This window comes from Bos taurus, chromosome X, assembly GCF_002263795.3.
Source record: "Bos taurus isolate L1 Dominette 01449 registration number 42190680 breed Hereford chromosome X, ARS-UCD2.0, whole genome shotgun sequence".
Lineage (NCBI taxonomy): Eukaryota > Metazoa > Chordata > Mammalia > Artiodactyla > Bovidae > Bos > Bos taurus.
Window position 1 is genome coordinate 56479996 of NC_037357.1, and position 17358 is coordinate 56497353.

General features: G+C 41.1%; 1 protein-coding gene across 4 annotated transcripts in view; it reads left to right on the forward strand.

Annotated features, from left to right (window-relative positions):
- Window positions 1-17358, forward strand: part of MID2 (midline 2) — a 108446-nt gene that overhangs the window by 28208 nt on the left and 62880 nt on the right. For all 4 annotated transcript variants that reach the window (XM_059883661.1, XM_059883663.1, XM_059883664.1 and 1 more), the window contains exon 3: window positions 745-840. In XM_059883661.1, coding sequence (XP_059739644.1) covers window positions 745-840 — 96 coding nt within the window. The remainder of the gene's footprint in view (window positions 1-744; window positions 841-17358) is intronic.

The window sequence follows — 17358 nt, forward strand, 5'->3', positions numbered from 1 at the left end:
TGCCAAAAGAGGGAAGCTGTGAGATAGAAAGCTAGATTCTGATGAATTTCACACTTGAAATACCATCTTTTTTTTCTGAAAGAACCTACTGATAAATATAAAGTGTTATCACCAAAGACAAAAAAAAAAAATATCATGGAATACTGAGGCAAAACTGTATCTGACGACTAGAGACCTGAGTTTCAGTCTTAGCTTTGCCATATGCTAGTTTTATGACTGGGCAAAACACTTTAACCCAACTCTGCAGCTCATTTCTCTCATCTGTCAAATGCTGACATAATTATTAAATGATATGTATGAAATTGCCCCGAGTAGTGTCTGGCAAGTAGTAACTGTTCAATAAGGTATAGTTTTCTTAGTCAACTCACCTGTAAAAAAGAGAGAATAAAACCTGTTTTCCCTATGTCACAGAATTACTATGAGTGCAAAATGAGATATTGACTCTGAGATACTTTTAAAAGTTTAAAAATAGTATGGAGAACATACAGTTGCTTTAAAGTCATTAAATTCCTACTTCCTCAAAATCATGGATGTCATTTTTTCCCCAAAAATGGCAATCTGGAGCAAAGGTACAGCATTATTAATCAGCACCTAGAACAGTGCTTGGCCCATATGCAATGAATCTTTGAAATAATTGTTGACTGACTGATAGCCACATGATACTGGGTCTCAAACTCATCGAACATTTCTTCTTTCTCCCCCGTCTTCCCTGCTTCCCTCTGGCTTCGTATTTGGCAATGGCAGCAAACTCTGGAGATGAACCTCACCAACCTGGTTAAGCGCAACAGTGAACTAGAAAATCAAATGGCCAAGCTAATACAGATCTGCCAGCAGGTTGAGGTACGTAACAGAAACATTTGTCATTCTTTAGAACCAGGATCCAGTGATCCTTTTGGGGGGATTTGTTTTACCAGAGTATGGCTCAGTCATTTGGAGTGAAAGGCTTAATGAGGATTCTGCTGCTGCTGCTGCTAAGTCACTTCAATTGTGTCCGACTCTGTGCGACCCCATAGATGGCAGCCCACCAGGCTTCCCCGTCCCTGGGATTCTCCAGGCAAGAGCACTGGAGTGGGTTGCCATTTCCTTCTCCAATGCATGAAAGTGGAAAGTGAAAGTGAAGTCGCTCAGTTGTGTCCGACTCTTAGCGACCCCATGGACTGCAGCCTACCAAGCTCCTCCATCCATGGGATTTTCCAGGCAAGAGTACTGGAGTGGGGTGCCATTGCCTTTTAGCCAAAAGGCTGAGAATGAGAATTCTAAGAAATCTAATTCCTTCAAGATGCATGTTCTAAGAAAAGTGGCAGATAGCTATTGTTTAAAAGATAATAATAAGTGGTAGTGGTGAGTGGAGGGGAAGACATCAGCCCAAGTGGCAATGCTGTCTCCTCTTCCACTAGCAGGTGGTATGAGAATCCAACATGAAGTGTGTTTCTTTCTTCATCAGACTGGACATCATAGCTCCTTAAAGAGATTGCTAGAGAATAAGAAAAGTTGGGAACCTGAGGTCCTTGAGGGTAGAGTGAGGTTTGTTCAATGCAATATTATTTCTGTAAAAAATATAATCAGAATTTCTTCTCTTCTTCTTAGCCTCTTCTCCCTTCTTTTTCATGTACCTTACCTGGTCCTCACTCATCACCTTTCCACTTCTTGTCATTAACAAATGGTATCTATGTTAAAGTTATCTGTGAATTTTCATGTATTACAGAATATAAATTCAGAACAAAGCTTATGAGAGGAGTTGACCTCTTCATAAGTGGACGTGATAGAAGAAAGATGCTTTTTCTCTCTTTTTCTCAAGAGCCAGAAACTTCAGCCATAGCATTTGGTTTTATGTTGATTTTCTTGATGAGCTACCAGTAGAGCTTAAAGTGTAGACAGGGTTGGGTAAAATATTATAGGACTCCTTGTGGGCAGTGGTTGGGTAAAAATGTTGGGCTTTCCTTGTAGCTCAGATGGTAAAGAATCTGTCTGCAATGCAGGAGACCTGGGTTCGATTCCTGGGTCAGGAAGATCCCCTGGAGAAGGAAATGGCAACCCACTCCAGTATTCTTGCCTGGGAAATCCCATGAACAGAGGAGCCTGGTGAGCTATAGTCAATGGGTCGTGAAGAGGCGGGCACAACTTAGCTACTAAAACCACTACCAGCACTCTAGTTCTAGTCTTACTTATATCACAGAAAATGTAATGGTTCAAGTTTATTTTAAGCAATACAATAACTTTATTAATATCTCATCTCTTAATCCCCCCTGGGGATTCCTATTTAAAAGAATGTGAAGAATCTTCTTATGAAAGAATCAGAAAGGCAAGTTCTTTGCCTTCTTATGAAAGGCAAAGAATCTTATATGAGTAACCACTCCTGATTGTTTGGATATCTTAAAGTACTGGGTTTCTTAAAGTAGGTTGTTCTTGTAGGATGAGCATACCATAGCAATTTAATCACTGCTGGGTGCTCCATTCGTGGAAGAGAGTGGTGCTGAATGTAGGGTACATAGGATACTAGTTAAACTCAGGTGCAAAATTGTGGAATGGGGTGGGGAATTTAGGAAGAAGTATAAGGAATGGAAAGAAAAATACTGGAATGTAAGTTGGAAAATTGGGTTCTAAATGTGACTCTGTCATTAACTGGTAGTATGATCTTGAGTAAGTCATCTAGCCTTTCAACTTCAGTGTCCTTACCTATAAAATGAGGGATTGAACTGAATACATGACCTTCACTGTCTGTTCAAAAGGCATGATTCTGTGAATAGTTACTTTATTCTTTTCTTTTTCTCTTCAGTCTCATCCTTTCCAAGAGGGGAGAAGCAAAACAGAAGGCATTTTAGGATGGTTTTCAGCTAATCAGAATCCCTTTATGTTCCACTCTATCAAAGCTTCTGATTATGCTGTTAGATTACAGTATAAGAAATCCACACTGGTGAAGAGACAAGGAAGTATTGTGAGCAGGAGACAAGAAAAGGAATCCCTTTGGTTTAGAATTTGCATGATTGAGGGTGGGGTTACAGTTCATAGTGAATAAAACATGGTTAGAAATTATAATAATTGCTTCCTCATTCTCATCAAAAAGTTATTTGAGAGCAAGTTGTAGTCAAATTAGCAAAGTAAGCAGTTTCTTTTCATTGCTTATTCACTTTAGCACTGCTCTAACATCTTATTACACACCCCTCCCCCCACCTCCTGAAGCTTATCGCTCTGGCCAGCCTCACCCAAACATAGCCGTATTCTAACCTTTCCCAGCCCATAGCACCAATCAAACCTGTATAATTCAGGGCCCTACTGTTTTCAAGCATTAAGGAGCTAGCCTCATAAAACAATACATCATTGTATTAATGAAGAAGGACTCATTCTGGCCCTCTAGGTTATAGGCAATGTTTTCACAGTGCCTTTCTGAAGCTAGCATTCCTGCTTGAGCCTTCAGGGGATGACGCTAGTGCCAAACGTAAGCAGAGTAGCTGGGAAGAGCAGCCCCATGGCAACCAGCAAAGGAGGTGTTTAAGAGGCTCCCTTAGGGATGCTTATAAAATCCTTGGCCACTGTCTGCTTTCACACACAAAAGGTCACCTTTTATTGATACTTACTTATGCATAGCACTGGGCTTCCCTGGTGGTTGAGACGATGAAGAATCTGCCTGCAAATAGCAGGAAATGCAGGTTCGATCCCTGGGTTGGGAAGATCCCTAGAGGAGGGCATGGCCACCCACTCCAGTATTCTTGCCTGGAGAGTCCCATGGACAGAGAAGACTTGCAGGCTACAGTCCATGGGGTTTCAAAGAGTCAGAAATGACTGAGCAACTAACACTAACTATGCATAGCACTGTACCAGGTGCAAGGAAAATGGAAGAGACACAGTATTTATCTTCTGAGGGCTTCAGTTCAGTTCAGTTGCTCAGTCGTGTCCAACTCTTTGTGACCCCATGAATCGCAGCACGCCAGGCCTCCCTGTCCATCACCAACTCCAGGAGTTCATTCAGACTCACGTCCATCGAGTCAGTGATGCCATCCAGCCATCTCATCCTCTGTCGTCCCCTTCTCCTGCCCCCAATCCCTCCCAGCATCAGGGTCTTTTCCAATGAGTCAACTCTTTGCATGAGGCGGCCAAAGTACTGGAGTTTCAGCTTTAGCATCATTCCTTCCAAAGAAATCCTAGGGCTGATCTCCTTCAGAATGGACTGGTTGGATCTCCTTGCAGTCCAAGGGACTCTCAAGAGTCTTCTCCAACACCACAGTTCAAAAGCATCAATTCTTCGGCGCTCAGCCTTCTTCACAGTCCAACTCTCACATCCATACATGACCACTGGAAAAACCATAGAGGGAAAACTATTATACAAATCTACCCTAATGTAGATACACATGTGCAAGCAATACAGACAGTGGAGTTAAAATATTAACTGAGAATTGGGAAAGAATCTTGAGATAGTGCATTAAATGCCAAGAGTGAGAGTGTATCTTGGGAGTTAAGTCCACCATCTTTTCAGTTTAGAATTCTGTCTTTGGTGGGGGCCCTACAGGATGGTCTGGACACCCATGGCTGTGCTGCATGACATCACCCCTTCTGAAAGGTTAGGGATGTGCCCTAACTTCCCCATAATAATAGGGTGAATCCAGGGTCCTTATTATGTTCATTCAGCACAGAGCCTGTGCGTCCAAAAGGCTTCAGGACAAGCCCCAGGATTAGAAAGGCAGTTAAAGAATGGATTTGAGACTTCATACATGCTTATAAATACTCTATAAAATGAAATAAATAGAAGGAGACTGTCTGTCATGGGAGCCAGAAAATGAGAGGTTATTTGATTTTTTTTTTTCATTTTATCTAATGCAAATTTGTCAATCAGAAATGACTGTATTCACAGTGTAAAGCAGGCATTTAACTTCGGGCGGGAGTGGAGGATCCCAGCTAAGGCACTTCTGAGAAAACTGGAATAGGCTATTTTCCTGCCAGACCTGTTCCCCTTCCTGATTGTCTGCAAATATTTTTGTCACAGATTGACTTTTCATAAAAGAGCCATAAATACTGCCTCCCCCTCCTGGTTCTTTCTCCCCATTCTCTATTCTCCTCAGAAAGTAAACAAAGCTGCAGTCTTCCTATTATTACAGAAACAGAGATTAGGATCACCACAGATTTGTTAGCTGAATTCTTTGGTAATGCAAGACTCTTAGAGTCTGCCCAGCTTTTCAGAATTCTGTGGATAGGCATTTGGAAAATATTTTCTGTTGGGGCTTGAGAACATGGGAAGGAGGGAGAGGCAGGCCCAAGACTCCTTTAATCTGGTTAAGGAAGGGCATGCTCTGACCTTGCTTCTCTGGCCACTTGATCTCTATATATAGTTCTTTGTCCCATCTCATCAGGCATCTTTTGTTTACATTTCCAGAGGAAATCTCTGTTTAATGCATAGCCAAGGGAAAATGTATACCAACAGATGAATATTTCCTCTTGGCTTCCAAGTCTGCATGGTTTTGTGAATAAATAAGCATTCCTGAAAATACTGAGAGGAAGAAAAATGGTAAAATACTTACTCATCAGTCAGGCAACCACATTTCTTGAGCAAACATGATGTACTCCATGTGGTAGGTCATTTGGGGGCTACGAAAAAAGAAAACATAAGTTGTTGATGACCTCCAGGAACTTTTATTCTAGTGAGGAATAACCCAGTAAGAAAGAGGAGTATTTGTGAAACAGCATGCAGTATAGGGAGCACAGATGAATGTAGCATGGCCCTCCCAGGTTTACTTATTTCATCTTATTGTTAAATTTTAGGGCGCGGAGTGGATTAAAGCACTTCCTGGCTATTCTGTGTGCCATCTGTTTTCTTCTTCAGAAATGTTGCCGGACAATGGGTCTGTCCATCCCAGAAGCTCCATGGGTAGATTGATTTCTTGCTGGCTCTTCTCAAACCATTTGAGGACCTGGGTGGCATGGCTCTTTAGGATTAACAGAAAGAAAAAAGAAAGGAGATGAGCTGAATTTGCAGAATTTCAGCTTTTCATCTTGCCACCAAGTCTTTGCTCCAATAACTTTCAGAAGTCTTAGAGTTCAAACTGTAGGTGACTTGGTGTTCTCCCCTTTCTACTCCTGTTGCTCACTGAAATGGTATTTGGTTTGGAAATAGCAACAATCAATGTCTGCTTCTCCAAGCATAAAAATAGGTATCTTAACAGAAATTAGTTAAAAAAAACATTGTGCTGAGTGATTCCAGCAGATGATCCTGAAATGTTTTCAAGTGGTTGAACTAGAAGAAATAATAGAATCTTAAATCATTAAAGCACAAATATGTTTGTTGGAAGAGTCTTCTGCAAGCACTGAGGATATGATAAAACAGAGTCATTAGAGAGATGTAAGCATAATTATGGAAAATTTAGTGGGGAAAATGCACTTTAGACAAATGTTGAATGAGGAACAATAAATTCCCCCTTCTGCTGAGACAGGGAGCAGAGGTATTAAAAGAGGTGGAAATGAGCAAATTGTATGGGCAAAATGGTATGCCACACACTGGCTATACAGAGACAAACAGTGAATAGTCCCTGACCTCAAGGAACTTGTTTAACAGGTAAAATGTCAAATACAATGTGAAGTGGTAATTATTCTAATGAAGGTAAGTGCAGGATGACAAGCTAGCGTAGAGAAAGAAATACCTGTCTGTCTGAGGGACTTAGGAAGGACTGTAGAGTGGGACCAAAAATCAAATTGTCTTAAATAAGAGTAGAATTTTGCCCCCCAGAATAAGAAAAGAGAGTGAAAGGAACACCATACAAGAACATAGGAGGGTAAACAGTATAGAGGTGTTCAGGGGAGCACCAGAAGTTTAGTTCAGCCAGAATGTGAGATGGGAGAATGATTGTGCGAGGTGAGTACAGAGAAGTAGCTAGGGCCTGGGTAGCGAAGGGCCTTGTATACCATGCACAGGTGTTTGGACTTTATCCTGTAGACTTTGGGGACCCATGGAAGGATTTAAAGTGAGTAACTGGATACGGTCTTCATTTCGGGATTGCTCTGGATGTAGTGTGCAGGATGGAGCAAGTGTCAAGGGTCAAAACTGAAGGCGAAGAGACCAGTGAGGTGGCTTTTACTGATCCATGGAGAGATGAAGGCCAACCTAAGGCAGTGGCAGTATGGTTAGGGAGCAGGAGATAAATTCAAAACAGATTTGTAGGAGGTAGAATCAATATTTCTTGGAGAGTAGTTAGATGCAGTGGGTAGAGAGATGAGAGAATAGTAGGATGATCCATAGGTTTCTGTCTTGGGGAACTAAATGAATGTGTTGCTTTTAACTAGGTTAGGAAATAAATGGAATTCTTTTTAGACAAGTGAGGTTTGTTGTGCCATGGGTCAGAGAGTCAAGTAGGAAATGCCTAGTGGACAGCTGTCTGGGTCTGGAGGTCAGGAGAGAGGTCTGGGAAAGGGATAAATACTGGGGAGTCAACTAAGTAGCACTGAAAGCCATGGAGAATGTGTACAATGAGAAGAAAGCCTAGGACACCAAAATCAATTGTTTGTCACTGAGAATACAACAACAAGCCAACTTTCCAAAAATAAATGAAAAGACTGGAGCTTTTTACAAAGTTACTGAGGGATGGCGTGTATTTAAAAAATTAAATATCAGAAGGAAAATTTTCAATTGTGGGCATAATCAACATTTTAGATATTACCTCTGTAAAGACTGCAATAATAAGTGACAATGATTTCCTACATTACAGGTAAGCACTTTATATGTGTTAACTCATTTAATCCTAACAACACTATAAGGTAAACACTATTCTTATTCTTGCTTTACAGATAGAGACATTGAGATACAGAGAGATTGAAGTGATTTGCCAAGGTCATGCTGCTAGTAGGTAACAGAGTGTGGATTTGAGTCCAGACACTTTAGCTCCAGAGCCTACACCCCTGAACACCCCACTGTTATACTTCCTTTTGCAAGGCCAAGGCATACATCACTTGGATGTCCCTTGTTCATCACCAGTGGTCCCTGACCATCATGAGGATGACTTGTAGGGAGTAAGGGGAATGATATATGGGTGTGAATTCTGAAAGAAAGCAAAAGAAACAGAAGGTACAGAATGGAGGAGGAAAACTGACAAAACGAGGCTCAGAATGGCAAAGGAAGAGAGGCCTTTAAGGTGTGGGAGTCTTGATAGAGTCCACTGGAGTGGCGCCATTATATAGGAAGATATCATTAGTGAACTTTGAGAGAAGGTTCAGTGGAAAAGTGAGGATAGAGTCAGAGAGGTCCAAGAGAAAGTAAGTTGTAAGGAAATGCATGCTGTGAGAAGTTTGATCATGAAAGTGAAAAGATAAATAGAGTGATAGTTATTATCCTTTTGAAATGCCAAACAATCAGACTCAACACTCTGTATAGTATTCTAATTATTTATTACTTGGTAGCTCACAATAAGAGTCACTAGATCCACTGACTGACTATACATGCTTCATTTCCCATCCTGATTTGGCTTCCAGCCCTCTTTCCAATCCTGGGCCCTCCTGCCCAGCTCTAAGTTTCTACAGCTCACTCCTCAGTTTCTGCAACTTACTCCTCATAGAAAGTGTGTGGTTTCCGGGATGCAGTGTGATATGGTAGCTTTGGAGTTGGGTGTGCTAGCTGTGTAACCCTGGACACACACATAACTTCTCTGAGCCTCAGTTTCATTATCTATGAAACTTAGGCTAGCATATTTTTAAGGGAAAGGTAATATATGTAAAACACTTGCTACTATAACAAGCAGATAGTGGAGGCTCAATAAATGGTAGTACCAGTGGCAGCAGCAGCAGCAGGAGTGATAATAGGAGCAGTTGTTAGTATTCATAGTACCAGTATTAATAGTGCATATGCATGCTAAGTTGCTTTTGGTCGTGTCCGACTCTTGTGCGACCCCATGGACAGTAGCCTGCCAGGCTCCTCTGTCCATGGGATTCTCCAGGAGGCGGTTGCCATGCTTTCCACCTGGGGATCTTCCCAACTCAGAGATCGAACCCCCATCTTCTGTGGCTCTTGCATTGGCAGGTGGGTTTTTCATCACTAGCACCACCTGGGAAGCCTGGTATTAATAGTACCAGCAGTATTTCTGGGCACCTCACCTTTGCCAGAGATTCCTAGATTCCAACTTCAGAACTTCTAGAGGATCAATATTTCTGAGGGTGGGGAAGACAGTAATCACAATCAATCTCAAATTTAACACATGAACTAGAACTTGCCTTGGGAAAGAGGAGTGGTGATGAAATTGCAGCACTAAAAATGTTGGAAATCTCAGCCACATGGCCCTATTTAATCACCCACCCACAACTGTGCAAAGGTGGTACACCAAAAAGGGTTATTATGCTCAATAAGCTGCCGGTTTTCAGTTACTGAATTAAACTAATTTTATTTACTATGGAAAAGTTCACTGCCCTTCTGCATGAATATCTAGGGGATTCTTTAAGTTGATGCTTAAGTAAACTTGCCTATTATCCTGCCCAAATTCCCCTTGATTACTGCCCCTAAGCAAAGGCAAAGAAATGTTTTGGGGAGGGACAGATGCTTTCATCTCTAGTGGTTTTTAAAACAGTGACTTTGAGGGATTTTTCTTAATTTAAGTGTAATTGACATATAACTCTTTGTTAGTTCCAGATGCACAGCACAGTGGTTCAATATTTATTGAGGATTCTAAAATGTTTATTAGCCAGAATGTTCTGTGAGTATTTTTGTGGAAGATGGAAGAGCAGGAGGAACAGACTTAATGTTAAGCTCCTGAGGAGGATTTGGCCTCCCAGTGCCTCATGAGAATGAAATAGCTGTTTTGAAGCCAATGTGGAATAATAGGTGAAGAAAATGGTTTTCATGAACAATGGGAAATAAGTACAGAGTGACATAGTCAGTCTATTCATTTATACTACTGAAATGACTGATTCAGAGGATTATAGTTAATCTTAATAAATATATGGCAATTGATAGTTAATATAGATGAAAAACCTAAATCAACTGTGCAATCTGAAGTGTGGGCATAGCCTATTTTTATACTAGAAAAGAAAATGCTTTATAATTTCTCAGGCACCTAATGTGTTTCATTCTTTTGTGACAATTCTTGATATATTCCAGTGAAATAAAATTTTGAGGACATTAAAGGCTGCGTTTGAAACATTTGGAGGGTGTGGACACATGACAGGCTGTAAGGATAAAATGAGTTAGGATTAACATTGTTTTCCCTCCCCTCCTCCCCCACATCTATAGGGCATAGAAGCTTTCCAGTGTGGCCATGTTTTCATAGTCAAAACAGTTCATATAGGCATGTACTCTTGTTCTGTTGTTGTGCCTTTGGAGTGGGGAGTGCAGTGAAGTTCACTTTATAGCTCCATTCCCCTTCTGCTGTCTTCTTCCTCCAGTTCCTGTTTCTCAGTGTTCAAATTCCAGGTTATTCACTAAATGACCAGAACACTTGCCTAATTTTGGATTCTTCTGCTTGCTCCACTCTTCGCACAACCCATCCAAGTTTCCAATTTCCAATGTGCTCTTGAAAAGTTGGTGGAATTCTGATAATTCCAGTTATAGCCATATCAAGCCTACCCTATAACCTTTAAATGTTTCCAGTTCCACCTCTATCTCCAACCTTTCTTGCCATCAACCCAACCGAAACACCAAACAAATAAATAAAAAAACAAAAAAAAAACCCTAAAATGAAAACAACATCCACCACTATAACAGACATGCACACAGCTGTTGAAATGCCCTTTCTGTCTCTGCTTGTCGGGAATAGTCCAGCTGTGTGATAGGGTCAGCAGAGACTAGGAGTGGGAGAGAATCATATTTGAATCTTATGTCCTGGGCTTTGTGCTAGAGGCATTCTTGTTTCTAATCTCAGTGTTTATGACAATCCTGTGATAATGTTGGTGATATCCCCATTTTACAAATGAGGAACCTGAGAATGAGAGAAATTTGATGACTTATTCAAGGTCAAACATAGAGTTAGCTCAGGTTCAGTCTTGCATCTCTCTGGCTTTGAAATCCAAGTTCTTTCTGCTGTGCTATGCAGCTGACTGAAGACACTGTCTACCTGCCACGGATTTATTACTGTTGGAGAAGGAAATGGCAGCCCACTCTAGTATTCTTACCTGGAAAATCCCATGGACAGAGGAGCCTGATGGGCCACAGTCCATGGGGTCACAAGGAGTCAGACACGACTTAAGCCACTAATCAGCAAACAGAGGAGACAGCTTAGGATGCCCACTGATTTTCCTCCCTTCATTAAATAACTCCAGAAGAGTAGATTATCTGTTTGGGGCCTTGGCATTCCTGACTCAATGGGAAGTCTCTTATGTACCTATATTTGATAGCCCAGAGCAACTCTCTGCCATAAAAACCCTTCGTGGAGTTAGGAAGCAGAGGGAAAATGGCTGCTCGAGCCGGCAGAAGGAAGCAGTAATGCCCACTGTTAAGGCACTTACTTGCTTCGATTATTTTTGTGCCATGAGACCCAGGTCAGGGGTGGTCAGCTCCAGGTATTGTTACTGACCCTGGTCATACAGTCAGTTTACTGTGGGACCCACACTTCTTCCCTGAGACTGCCTTGTTGGGCCTCCTGGGCCATGACTCTGTTCCTGGGTAAATGTTGTCTTCGTGTGAGACATGTGAGACAGGTTTTCTTAACCATTACAAAAGAGTTTGGCAGTAAAGATTTACTCTCAGCCAATTTACAGATTCAATGTAATCCCTATCAAATCACCAATGGCATTTTTCACAGAACTAGAACAAAAAATATCTCAAAGTTTGCATGGAGACACAGAAGACCCTGAACAACCAAAGCAATCTTGAAAAAGAAAAATGGAGCTGGAGGAATCAGGCCCCCTGACATCAGACTATACTAAAAAGCTACAGTCATAAAAACAGTATGATACTGGCACAAAAATAGAAATGTAGATCAATGGAACAGGATAGAAGACCCAGAAATAAGCTCATGGACCTTTAGCCAATTAATCTATGAAAAAGGAGGCAAGACTACACAATGTTGGAAAGACAGTCTCTTCAACAAATGGTGCTGGGGAAACTGGACAGCCACATGTTGAAAAAAAAAAGGAATTAGATCATTCCTTAACTCCATACACAAAAATATGCTCAAAATGGATTAAAGACCTAAATATTAGACCGGACAGTATAAAACTCTTATAGGAAAACATAGGCAGAACACTTTCGGACATAAATCACAGCAACATCTTTTTTAATCCATCTCCCAGAATAATGGAAATAAAAGCAAAAATACACAAGTGGGACCTACTTAAACTCAAAAACTTTTGCACAGTAAAGGAAACAATAAAACAAAAAGACAACCCACAGATTGGGAGAAAATATTTGCAAATGATGTGACTGATAAGGGATTAGTCTCCAAAATCAACAAACAGCTTATGACACTTAATAGCATCAAAACACGAAGAAGGCAATGGCACCCCACTCCAGTACTCTTGCCTGGAAAATCCCGTGGACTGAGGAACCTGGTACGCTGCAGTCCATGGGGTCGCTGAGAGTCGGACACGACTGAGCGACTTACCTTTCACTTTTCACTTTCATCCATTGGAGAAGGAAATGGCAACCCACTCCAGTGTTCTTGCCTGGAGAATCCCAGAGACGGGGGAGCCTGGTGGGCTGCCGTCTATGGGGTCACACAGAGTTGGACACGACTGAAGTGACTTAGCAGCAGCAGCAGCAGCAGCATCAAAACAAACAAAGCACTCAAAAAATGGGCAGAAGACCTGACTAGACATTTCCCTAAAGAGTATAAACATGGCCAATAGGGACATGAAAAGATGTTCAAGATGTTATTAGAAAAATGCAAATCAAAACTACAATGAGGTATCACCTCTCACCAGTCAAAATGTCTTATCATCAAAAAATCCACAAACAGCAAATGCTGGAGATGGTGTGGAGAGAAGGGAACCCTCCTGCACTGTTGGTGGGAATGTAAATTGGTACGGCTACTATGGAGAACTGTATGAAGGTTCCTTAAAAAACTAAAACTAAAAACTAAAAATGACCATATGACTCTGTAATCCCCGTCCTGAGCATATACCCAGAGAAAAACATGTTTCCCAAAGATACATGCACCCCAGTGTTCATTGCAACACTGTTTACAATATCCAAGACATGGAAAAAAATGTCCATCATCAGAGGAATGGGTAAAGATGTGATATATATATATAATGGAATATTACTCAGCCATTAAAAAGAATGAAATAAGTCCATTTACAGCAACATGGATGGACCTAGAGAGTGTCATACTGAGTGAAGTAAGTCATACAGAGAAGGAGAAATATCATATGACATCCCTTATATGTGGAATCTAAAAAGAAATGATACAAATGAAGTTACAAAATAGGGAGAGACTCACAGACTTAGAAAATGAACTCATGGTTGCAGGGGATGGCAGAGGGGAAAGATAGTTAAGGACTTTGAGAAGGTCATGTACACACTGTTAAATTTTAAATGGATAACCAACAAAAACCTACTATAAAGCACATGGAAGTCTGCTCAGTGTTATGTGCCAGCCTGGATGGGAGTGGGGTTTGGGGGGAAAATGGATACATGTATATGTATGGCTGAGTCCCTTCACTGTTCACCTGAAACTATCACAGCATTGTTCATCAGCTACACCCCAGTACAAAATGTTTTTGGTGTTAAAAAAAATTAAAAAAAGAATCTTAAAATTAAAAAGTGTCCTTAATTTTATCACACTTAGGCTATAACTGATAAATATAATATCATAATGACTGTAAATATATAGATTTCCTCAGAAAAAGTACATACATTGCTACTATTTTTAAAAATTAAATTAAGTTAAAAAAAACCCTAGAAACAGCTCACCCATTTCCCCCATCCCCCTATCCCCCACCTCTGGCAACCACCAATTTTTTTGTATCTATGAGCTTATTTTTTTAATTAAAATTTTTGTTTAGATTCCACAAATAAGAGAGATCATATGGTATCTATCCTTTTCTGTCTTATTTCACTTAGCATAATGCCCTCAAGGGCCATCCATACTGTCACAAATGGCAAGATTTCATTCATTTTTATGACATTATATAGGTATATCACAATTTCTTTATCTGTTCATCCACTGATGAACACTTAGATTGTTTCCATGTCTTAGCTATTGTAAATAATGCTATGAAACAGATGAAGCATTATTTACAATATGCTGTGGGGACATGGGGGTGCATATTTTAAAAAAATATTTGCTTATTTATTTGGCTGCCTCATATCTTAGTTTGGGCATGTGGATCTTTTTTTTTAATTTAGTTGAAGGATAATTGCTCTACAGTATTGTGCTGGTTTCTGCCAAACATCAACATCGGCATGCAGCTCTCATTGCATCATGTGGGGTCTTTCTTTGCAGCATGTGGGCTTAGTTGCCCCAGGCATGTGGGATCTTAGCTCCCCAACCAGGGACTGAACCCGCAACCTCTATGTTGCAGGGTGGACTCTAAACCCCTGGACCACCAGTGAAGTCCTGGGTACATATTTTTGAATTAGTTTTTCATCTTCTCTGGGTAAATACTTGGAAGTGGAGCTGCTGAATCATATGGTAGTGATACATTTAATTTTTTGAGGAACCTCCATACTGTTTTCCATATCAGGTGCACCAATTTACATTCTCACTAGAAGTACACAAGGCTTTTCTCCACAAGGTTCTTATTGACTATGTTTTCTTCTGGGAGTTTTATTGTTTTAGGTCTTATATTCAAGGATTTAATCCACTTTGAGTTAATTTTTATGTATGGTGTTAGTGGTCCAGATACATTATTACTGTTAATGGTGGGCCCATGTCCTCCAATGGAATGATTGAGAAGTGCAGGCACACCTATGGAATCAACTATTTACTACTTCAGGACAGAAAAAGAATTCCACAGCTCAATGCATTCCCACTCCCTCTCCTCTCACCTAAATCATATCTAGAATCTAAGTTTACCCCATCTCAGGCAGTTCTAGGAACTCTTATTACTCCTAAGAGCTTTATATGAATTTACTCATTTAATCTTAACAATAACCCTATGCTGCTGCTGCTAAGTCGCTTCAGTTGTGTCTGACTCTGTGCGACCCCACAGACAGCAGCCCACCAGGCTCCTCTGTCCCTGGGATTCTCCAGGCAAGAACACTGGAGTGGGTTGCCATTTCCTTCTCCAATGTATGAAAGTGAAAAGTGAAAGTGAAGTCAGTCAGTCGTGTCTGACTGTTAGCGACCCCATGGACTGCAGCCCACCATGCTCCTCAGTCCATGGGATTTTCCAGGCAATAGTACTGGAGTGGGTTGCCATTTCCTTCTCCATAACCCTATGAGATGAGTACTATTATTATTCTCATTTTATAGACAGAGAACCTGAGGCACAGGGCAGGTAACTAATTTGTACAAAGTCACACAGGAAGTAAGTGCAGAGTGAGGATTTGTATCCAGTTAGACTCTAGAATTCATGATTTTAAACACTACGCTATATTTAAAGTGAAGGGCAGAGCTGACCAGGTCAGTTAGTGGCTCTATGTGCAGTGCTTTGCAAGTTGCTTATTATTGTGTCTACAGTCTGGGTAAGGACAGACGTTTGTCAGTATAATCAGTCTTGGTGTGTTATGTGAATGTGTGTCTATGTGGGAAGGGCATGGTGTGTATCTGATCAGTGTTTGGGCATGCCCTTCTTTGTGGTGATAAGCTTTCTATAGAGCATGCATCTTAGCAACCTTCCACATGCTATGCATCTCTCTATTTCAAACATGGCTGCCTGAGTGTTCATCTCGTGTATGTGTGTTTGTGTGGAAGTGGGTATATTATAAAGAGAATATATGTGGAAAGAAGAATATGTATAATGAGAGAATAACTATTTAAACTGGGTCGTGAGGACTGCTTTGACATCTGTTTGTTTTTTTTTTTTTCCCCCCTCTCAAAGGGTTCTTTCCAAACCCTTGGCATTTTCCCCCATATAGGGAAAAAAACTGAGAAACACCTGGAAGAGGTAGTCTTTTGTTTGCTCTGATTGGAAACCTTGTCTCTCATGTTCAGAGCAGTTTTTCTGCCCTCTTCTCCTCCATATCCCAGGCCTGTTCCAGCTTCTTCTAATAACATCAAAAGCATAAGACAGTCATTGGCTTTGGAATAACTTCTAACCAATAGAACTTTAGCCAAAAGACTGCATTGTACCAATGGGAGCCCATGTCACATAGAACCAGACACTTCTGCCTTTTGCTTTTCAACTCCCAGTTTATACATGGGTAGTCACATGCTGGCACACAACAGCAGGCTTGTAAGTGCACAAAGATGTCTTCTTTGAAACATCTCAGGTGGAGGGGCAAGCACAGGACAAGAGGAGGATTAGAGAAGGGTGAAAGGACCACAGTGGTACTTGGTGAGCAAGTTTGTGAAAAGGAAGGAAGAAAATAATCACAAGATGCCAGTTTACTATATAGTGCACATAACATAATTCTTGCCAAATTTGTGACGTGTTCTAGGATCTGAAGAGCTCTTCTAGTCTTCTTGGACTATTCTTGGATTCTAATTGCCATCCAGTCTTCAGCCAAGAAATGCAACCTATTTTAGGAGGATTCCATTGGCTTTCAAAAGAAGTGGAATTTGTATTATATTGGTAGCAGAGAGAACATTTTATTTAAGAAGCAAGAATCTACTCGTACAGATGAGTAAGCAAATTGCACAGTGGTCTGCAGACCAGGGAGTGGAATTAAACATCTTTATGCTTTCACACTCCGTTTCTGTCAAAAACAGGATATTGGCAGCAAACCACCTGAAAAAAAACCCCACTGAACTACAGTGAGTCCTGCCAAGCCCCATGCTTAATTCTAACCTGCTAGACAGCTGCTAACACATCATTAGCCCAGGAGGTGAAAGCAAATGGTATTCCCAGGATACTGGTGTTTACTATCTACGGTCTCCTTTTAAAAAATAACTACCCTTATAGAGAGTCAGTAAAACTTGTCACTTTCCCTATGTGAATGTTTCAGGTCAGTTCAGTTCAGTTGCTCAGTCGTGTCCGACTCTGCGACCCCATGAATCGCAGCATGCCAGGCCTCCCTGTCCATCACCAACTCCCGGAGTTCACTCAAACTCACGTCCATTGAGTCAGTGATGCCATCCAGCCATCTCATCCTCTGTTGTCCCCTTCTCCTCCTGCCCCCAATCCCTCCCAGCATCACAGTCTTTTCCAATGAGTCAACTCTTCGCATGAGGTGGCCAAAGTACTGGAGTTTCAGCTTTAGCATCAGTCCTTCCAGTGAACACCCAGGACTGATCTCTTTTAGGATGGATTGGCTGGATCTCCTTGCAGTCCAAGGGACTCTCAAGAGTCTTCTCCAACACCACAGTTCAAAAGCATCAATTCTTTGGCGCTCAGCTTTCTTCACAGTCCAAC